Here is an 8,511-nt window from a genome sequence, read left to right on the forward strand (position 1 = left end):
TCTCATCTGGAAAGATTTTTGAAAATCAGAGCTGGTGCCATAATCAGATCTCACAGGTGGGGGGTGTGGGCCAGCCTTTGTTGGCTCTCACAGCATTTGCCTTGTCTGTGAGCCCCATTTAATGACAGAAAAGGAAGGGGGAGGAGGGCAGGATTATAGACATGTAACCCAAGAGCACACTGTAATTATTATTTTTTACAAATGTAAAGTCATAAGTAAGGGTTTTGCCTGTGTTCGCGTTTATTTCCAAAAAATAAATAAATATTTACAAATATACTGAGTCTACAAAATAGTAGAGAACTTTTGCCATTACAAAAGAGGCACATTATATGATACATTTGTATTCCATTCACTGAAGCACAATTTCATTGTCCTAGCTTAATTGAACCCTAACACCTCCACTCTGCATAGCAAGGTCTAGAGGTGTGTACCTACTCTTTTCTACTAGAAAGCAAAGTAATAAAACAAAAAATTCCTCAGTTTCTTGTGAATAAAGGGCCTGGCTGGGCCTGCTACTTACTAGTGATCCACTCAATGTATTCCAGAAATTTGGAAGCTGCCTTGTGCTCCTCAAACTTTATCAGGCAGAGGAAACCCCTGCAGATCTTATTAAAATACAGATTCCTGTTCAGCTTGTAGGGTGGAGCCTGGGATTCTGCATTTCTAAGAGGCTCTCAGGGGAGGCCCTTACTTCCTGTCCAGAGTCCACATTCCCAGATCAAAGGCCCCTTTGAGAGGGGAGTGATTGTCCTGGGCCTGATCAAGGCTAGGCACTGGCCATGCATCTTTCAGGTACCACCCCCAAGCTCCAAATCCCACCTAACCTATAGAGCCGGCTTTATTTAACCGCTTTTGCCTTCTAGTGAACAGAGGAGCAGTGAGAGTCAAAAGGGTAACTGGCAGGAATCCTGCAGCTCAAAATTTTTTGTTGTCCAGGAGCAACCATCCCAATGGTTTTGACTCCCTCAAAAATAACTAATAATTATAATAAAGGAAAGATAACCGCATTAAGAAGCTTATTTATCAACAATGACTACTCTTTACAGCCCAATTCATAACAACATGAGACAAACAAAAAATGATAGTGATAAACCCAGGTTCACTGTTTTTGCTTTTTGTGCTTTTTTTTTAAAGAAAAATGAAAAAAAAAAAAAAACCTCCTTGGGTTTAATTTCTGTGGGAGAGGAGAACTGGGAGAAATAAGGGGAAATGGGATTTGGCCTCACAAAATGCCAGAGGATGAGAAAGAAATTTACCAAGACAGTTCAACTTTCACAAGTGGAAGTAGATAGACACAGACAGACAGACATAGATGATGGGTGGATGGGTAGGTAAGTAGTAGAGAGATGGTTGATAGAGAAAGAGATGCAAATTGGGGATCTGAGACATACAGGTAGGGAAAAAAATCCTAAATACTTTTAAAAATAATAAATATCTTGGTCATCATCTACAAACCGATGACATGCACCCAAGGTTGCAGCTCAATAACGCTGCACCTGAAACCCTGCGATAAGGCCCTGGGAATGCTCTTCAGTCTGGGTCTTAAATGTAGAATTGCCATCTCTGTCTCGATGTCCAGGGTCGTCAAGGAGGAAGTTGGGACCCCGTGGTCATGGTGCTCCTTCCATCGCCCTCTGCCACCGTGCCCTGGAGTCAGCGAATGAAGCTGGGGAGGAGGGGTCTTCTCCAGTTCTGACACCAGCTAAGGTGCTTTTGCATAGCCAGGGAGCGAGGCTGGCAACAGGTGGCCAGGAGCAGGGGGCTGAGACACAGCAGGAAGAGGCAAGGCCGTCACCCTGGTCCTCAGAGTTTCTGGGGTGTCCGCTCCATTCCCACCGGCTGCACTACCATCTACTTGGCCGGGGCCCCACACTTGTACTCAAGATCGGTTCGCCCGGCACCCTGCTTCTTGCGCAGGTGGCAGAGGAGCGCCAAGAGTGCCACCACCAGGGACAAGCTAGCAATGGAGATGCCAATAAGCACACCCGAATGCACTCGCGCCGAGGCCGGTGGACTCGGGGTAGTGAAGGGCTCTGGGCTGGCCGGGACCTCCCCAGAGCCTGTGTCCTCTACGGTGTTGGGGAAACAGTCGGTGCTAGCCTGGCCGGGGAGGGCCGTGTCGGGCCCGCAGATGCAGTGGTAGCCGCCAGGGAAGTTGTGGCACGAACCTGGGCAGTCGTCATTTTCACACTCGTCGATGTCCGAGCACACGGAACCCTCGTCCAGGATGAAGCCTTCCGGGCACTCGCAATTCTCCGGGGTGTTGGGGTCGCAGTCGGCCGGACACGTGGACTGGTTGCAGAACAACTGGCACCTGCGAGGGTCTTGGGGCACAGGCGCAAAGCCCTGAGCGCAGATGCATCGGTAGTCGGTGCTGCCCAGGGGCTCACACTGATACTCGCAGTCGTTGCCCCAGCACGGGTCCATGCGTTCCACACACTCGCCCTTCACCAGCTCATAGTCGGGGAAGCACTGGCACTCGAAGCCCCCCTGTGTGTTGACGCAGCGCTGTGGGCACAGGCTGGGGGTCAGCAAGCAGTCGTCCACGTCCTCGCACCTGTGCCTGTCTTCCGCCAGTTGGTAGCCAGTCTCGCACATGCATGAGTAGTTGCCAGGCACGTCTGGGCTGCGGACGCAGAAGTGTTCACAGAGATTTTCGCACGCGTGCGCCCCGGACGCCGAGCAGGAGCGCCCATCTGTCAGCAGGGCGGCGTCGGCCGGGCAGAGGCAGCTGGGTGGCCCCGCGCTCCCGTTGCACGTGTGTTCGCAGCCGCCGTTCTCCACGCTGCAGTCCCAGGCGCCGGGCGCCTCCTGGCCCCAGCGGGCCTCGGCCGCCCCCGGCGGCACCACGCACACCAGCTGCAAGCCGAGCGGCGCCACGAAGGCGGAGCTGCCCACTGGCAGCGCCTGGAAGTCCGCGCCGCGGGCACCGAACGGGGTACTGTAACTGCTGGTGACGTTGGCGGCGGCTGCGGTGCGGGGCTCCACCGCCAGAGGTCTGCAGGAGGCCGCGAAGTGGAACTCGCAGAGGAAGCCGTCCGCCTCCGCGGTGCACGGCAGCTCCTCCCAGACCGGCTCGCTGGGCACGGGCGCCCCGGCTGTGGAGACCGCGACACACTGAGGGCCGCAGAGGGGCGCGCCGTCGCGGTCAGGCCGCGCCCACCTGCTGTAGCTGGTGTGGTTGTCGCCCGTCACCCACTGGAAGCCGCGCAGGGGCCCCAGGGAACCGGGATTGCGGCAGCCGGGCAGGAGCTGCAGGCCTATCCAGAGGCGTGGGCCACCGCCGCCGTCGCCGCTCAGCAGCAGGGAGATGACATCGGCCGCCACGGAGGAGCGCACGGTCATCAGGTGGCCCCGCAGGCGTCCGCAGGCCTGGGTGGCGGCCAGGAAGGTCGCGGGGCCGCGGAAGAGCGCAAAGCAGTCGTGTTCGATGCACTGGCTGCCGCGGAGCTGCGGCTGCGGGGCCGCAGGGAGGCCCAGGCCGTTGAGGGCCAACACAGCGAGGAGCAGGACCCCGAGCATGCTGCGGGGTACGCCGCGGGCAGGCGCCAAGAGAGCGGCCCGGGCAGAGAGGCGCGGGGCAGGGAGGCGTCCGGCCGCCGCAAGTAGCCGGGCCAGGCAGCCTCTGACATGCCGGCCGGCTGCAGCCCGAGTTTATAAACTCACGGCCCTCCCTCCCTGGACGTTCGGGAAAAGGAAGGAAGTGCCTGGTGGGAAGGGCTGAGACTGCGTTCTCGGGTTACTGGGTTCTGCAGACACCGTGCGCCTCCCTAGCGCCCGGGAACACCTCGCGGTGATGAGTAACCTCTGCAGGGCACTGGGAGGTCCCGGGCGGGGCCGCGGGTGCAGGCCCCACCCAAGGGCAGCACCTGGGTCAACAAAGCCGCGGTCCCCAGCTCGCCCCTCGGAGCCCCACGAGCAAGTCCCCGAACAGGTCCCCACCCCTTTGCTTAATCTTCGGTCCCTCCTTCATTTTTCAGTCCTCTTTCTTTTCATTCTGTGTGGTCACCACAGTTACAAGGGAATCTCAGGGACAGGAAGACTTTGATTAGGGGGAGGAGGGATGCCCAGGACATGCGGGGCTCTGGGAAGGGGTGCTGAGGACGAGAATTTCTTCAAAGACGCGGTCGGAAGGAGCTGGAACCCGCTGCGGGCCAGGGCGGCTGGCTAAGGGGACGAGGGGAGTGCTTGGCCCCAGCGAATTGAGGGGATTCTCCCCGGGGGATGGGGACAGCGACGGGCGATGGGGAGAGACCTCTGGCCTAAAACCAGCGTCCTCCCGCGCTGCCAGCGTCCCCTGAGGCCCTGCGCGCACCCTACGGAGGCCAGACCCCTTCTCAGCCGGGTGGGAAAGTCGCGGGGGGACACTTCTCTGGACCCTGTGGTCCTATTTCTGTTTCAGAAGTCTGGGCAGGCGAACTTCTGGCGAGCCCCGTATGGGGTCGATAGGTGGGGAGCATGTTAGCCCCCGTCGGGTCTGTTTTCCACCCGGATCAAAGAGGGATGGACTATCTCGCACCCCTCAAAGGCGTTCGCGGGGAGCCATTGGCCCAGAGGATTGATAAAGGAGGTGCTTATAAATGCCACTTGTGCTGCAAAGGGTATTGCAGAGTGCTGGACCTGATGGGCCGGCAGGGTGGAGGGAGATGAGAGGAGGAGATGGAAGTATGCCACTTTCGACTTTATCCGCTTGTTAACTTACCAAGAATGCGGATGGAGTGAGTCCAAAACTTCACTGAGAGTGACAAACTTTTTCTTAACACCCCAGGCCATCTCTCCGCTACGGTCACCCACCACACAGTGCCGGGAGGCGGCGCTGTTGAACTCCAGACAAAGCCAAGAAAGTTGGAGATCCCCAAATGTGTTGGGCTGAAAAGGGTTAAGAGGGCCGGGAACACAGAGGCTGGCTTTCGACCTAGGGTGGGAAACCTGGTTCCTGGGAAGCTCTTAGTGAATTACCTGGATGATTCATCTTGCCTCCTGGTCCAGCAGAATTCCGATTTTAATAGAGAACAGGGGAGGATAGCAGCCTCACATGCAAAAGCAAGCACCTGCTGGGGGAACCATACTGACCTACCATGACCGAATGGCAGAGTCTGGACACTATGAAAGTGAAAGGGGGAAGATGCAAGGATCCTTTCCTAAGCTCCCAAAGCCCTAAGCTTCCGCTGCCCTGGGAATGCTGCCCCAATGCCAGGAAAAGGAAATTGGCAGGAGCAAGCCAGAGTGCTGAGGTCAGAAGCTCCCCAAATGGTCCAATGCCACCTCCTCTGACTTTCTGGGGAGAGGAAGAAAACACCAGAATGGAGGGCTGGAGTGGGCTGGAGCTTGCCTGATATCCAAGTGGCTGCCTTGGCAGACCAGCCCTGCCCTGAGCCAGGGGTCATATAACTTGTGGTTTCAGCCTGCCCTGGGGGTGGGGCCCCTCACCTATGGGCTGGAACCCCCTGGGGTGCAGAAATAGCTCAGAAAATGGGGGAAATTCTCTGAGTGGATGAGATAAGAAAGAGGACAGAACACAATAACAATTTGTGGAAAGGAAAGGGAAGAGGGGGGAGGGGAGGGGAGAGAAGCGGAGGGGAGAATAAGGGGCATCTTGTTCAAAAATTAAGAATTTCAAGACTGGCAGCAAACTCCCTTGACCCACTTACACCCATGGAGTGAGCCCTAAAAGGGGATGAGGAGCATTCAGAAATTAAGCCTTGCCCCACCCCAGACTTGGTTAGCTTCATGAATGGGTTCTAGCTGATTCACCACCATCTTTGGTGGATGTCCTTGAGCTCATTCTTGATGCTTGCAAAATGACAGGAAGTCTGAGAATATCGCCACCAATGGAGTCCACTTGAGACCCTAATGATGCTTGTGAAACTTGGATCAAACCCTACATGAGTAAGTGTTGGCTGTTTCCATGTTACAGAGAGAAATAGAGTAACAACTTAATGGAAGTGAAACATTATCCCATGGGTGGTAATGGCCATCTCCAGATTGCCCTGGAGAAGAATTGGGGAATATGACCCATTTGGCCCTTCCCAGATCTCAACACTTGTCACTCTGGCCCCCATCACTTGTCACCTTACCTTGGTTCAGGTCTTTTCCTCTGCCATAAATGTTCCTGTCTTTGACTCATCTCCACCTACCTAAATTTGCCCCCTTTTTTCTGTCTTTATGTGTCTCCTGCACTTTGGGCTGGGCCACTCCTAAGAGGGTACACATCACCTTCTTCTCATATAACCACCTTCACTGAGGGCCCAACATCTTAGCCTTGTTTTACTGCTGAAATAGCCCCTTGAAGAGCAGCCACTAACTTGTTTTCCATTGTCATTCTTCTCCATGCCATTTGTTCTCTTGACTTCCATCATTCTCAATATCCCATCCTGTGACACAGACACCCCATCCTTCTGTTCCTCCTGTCCCTCTGCCTTTCTGCCCCCGTCATCTAGCCGGTCCTCCCAGTTCCACCCAAGGGCTTGTCATCTTTTCATCCCACCCTGTGGTGAACCCACCCATTCATTCCCTGTGCATGATGCTGATGTCAAAGGGGATTTATTATTTCTTCATATCAACATTTTAGCCACACGTTTGTCCTTGACTTCTTGCTCTTCTTTCCCCTCTGCCTCAGATGTCATCAGTTTTTCTATTTTGCCCTTCCCCTTATGACTGCTAAGTCAGTGTCTTATTAATTTATGCTGAGATAGCAAAGGACCCCCAACTCTTTTCCTAGATTCTTTTCTCTCTTGCTCTTGACACTGCTTTGATTTGCTCGTGCCTGTCATCAAACTCCTTCAGTGTCTGCCCACTTCTTGCTGAGGAAAGCCCAGGTTTCCTCAGTCCTCTGTCCCCTCTCAGCCTGGAGGGATGAAGATGATCATTTCTTGTGCCTCTGGTATGTGGTCACAAGTAAGGAAATATGTAATCAAGAGGTTAATCTGGGGTTTGGGCTCAGAGCCTACATCCCCCTACTTACAAGTCTTCAATGATTGGTCTCTTACTGGTTCCCACAGGTGCCTAAAGCTGCAGGAAAACTTGGCTACTCACTGTCAGAGAAATGATCTTATCCCCATTCCTTGGCTCAAGTCCTTTCCTTTGCCCTTACTGTTTCTGTCCCTACCCCATCTCCACCTACTGAAATGTGATCCTTCTCTCAAAGACTCAGTTGACCAGCTGCCCTATTTACATCTTTCCAAGTAAATCAAACCAGATTGGTCTCTGTTGAACTGTCCTGGTACTTTCCATCAGCATTTTAGCATTCAAAGATCAAGTCTTGCCCCACCCCGGGCTTGGTTAGCTTTCATGTTTTATAAATCATCATGTACACATCACATTCTTTATTAGATTTACAGTATAGTTTTCCCATGGGGTGGGGCATAGTTCTCATACATTTTGTATCCTCATATACCGAACAAAATGCTTTGTGCATAGATGATGCTTAGGAAATAGTGAGCACATCTTGTGGATCTTTCTTCGTGCTGCCCTCAGATGGGATTTCTTCATGTTAAGCTGCAAAGTCCAAGCTAAGAGACCTCAGAGCCTCAGGGTTAAGCATGAGGGGATGGATGGCTGAATTTGAACCCTAGCTCCATGATTGCAAGTTGTATAAGATTTGACAAGCAGCAAGTCTCCTTGTGCCTCAGTTTCTTCAGCTTTGTAAGGAGAATGATAATAGATTCCACTTCAGAGTGGAATCTAAATGCTCTATACATGGAAGAGCATTTAGAACAGTTGACCCATAGCATACACAACAAATTTTAGCTGAAAGAGCAAACACTTGTGTCCTTAGAAATTAGATTCATCCATTGATTGTGCTCTGCACCCAGCATGGTTCCTTGTTCCCAGGAGATTCAATAAATGTCTGCTGGATTGGATTTAGTTGAGCCAAGTATTTTTTCCTGATAATAACAAAAAGCAATTGTGAAAAAAAAATCAAGCACAAAAGGAGGACGAGGGAAGTAGTTGAAGATATAAGTGAAGTGTGTCCTTGCTCCTTCTGCACCAGGAGGGCTCTGTTCAAGCCTTGGGGTCTCAGTCTACCTGTGAGGTACACCTTGTTTGTCCCTCAGTATCCAAATATGGACACTGAAGGACAGGGAGATTAGGTGATTCACCCAAGGTCTTACAGCTGGAGAGTGATAATGCTAAGATTCTCCAGCTGGCTTTTGGATGAAAGACCCAGAATGTAAAGTAAGTCTGAATCCCAATTTTGCCACATACCAGTTGTTAGAACTTGGCTAAATTATGTAAATCTCTGCTTTTTCTCTCCTGAAAACTGGAGATACATAATTTCTGATTAACGGGGTTGTTATAAAGATTGAGTAGAAAATGTACATACAATGACTTTTACCTTCTTAGAACACTGCAGTTGTTCAGCACATATTGCAGTTTCTATTGCTGAAAAGTTTTAAGCAAGGTTCCTGCAGTCACTTAAATCCATCCAGAAGTCTGGCTTTTGAAATGGGAGTTTCTGTTTATCAGTCTGGATTGGACCAACTATTTAGGCAGCAAACAGGCTTCAGC

At 52.3% G+C, this 8,511-nt stretch overlaps 1 protein-coding gene across 1 annotated transcript; it reads right to left on the reverse strand.

The window, feature by feature from the left end:
• Positions 1-216: 216 nt before the first annotated feature.
• Positions 217-3,767, reverse strand: THBD (thrombomodulin). The gene has a single exon (XM_004485243.4). The coding sequence runs from the start codon at positions 3,520-3,522 to the stop codon at positions 1,852-1,854; it is 1,671 nt and encodes a 556-aa protein (XP_004485300.2). The 5' UTR covers positions 3,523-3,767; the 3' UTR covers positions 217-1,851.
• Positions 3,768-8,511: the final 4,744 nt, after the last annotated feature.

This window comes from Dasypus novemcinctus, chromosome 24 (genome assembly GCF_030445035.2).
Source record: "Dasypus novemcinctus isolate mDasNov1 chromosome 24, mDasNov1.1.hap2, whole genome shotgun sequence".
In the NCBI taxonomy this organism is placed as follows: domain Eukaryota; kingdom Metazoa; phylum Chordata; class Mammalia; order Cingulata; family Dasypodidae; genus Dasypus; species Dasypus novemcinctus.

What these genes read in the sequence shown, in the direction of transcription:
- THBD (XM_004485243.4), bottom strand. Translation starts at nt 3,522, where the DNA reads ATGCTCGGGGTCCTGCTCCTCGCTGTGTTGGCCCTCAACGGCCTGGGC.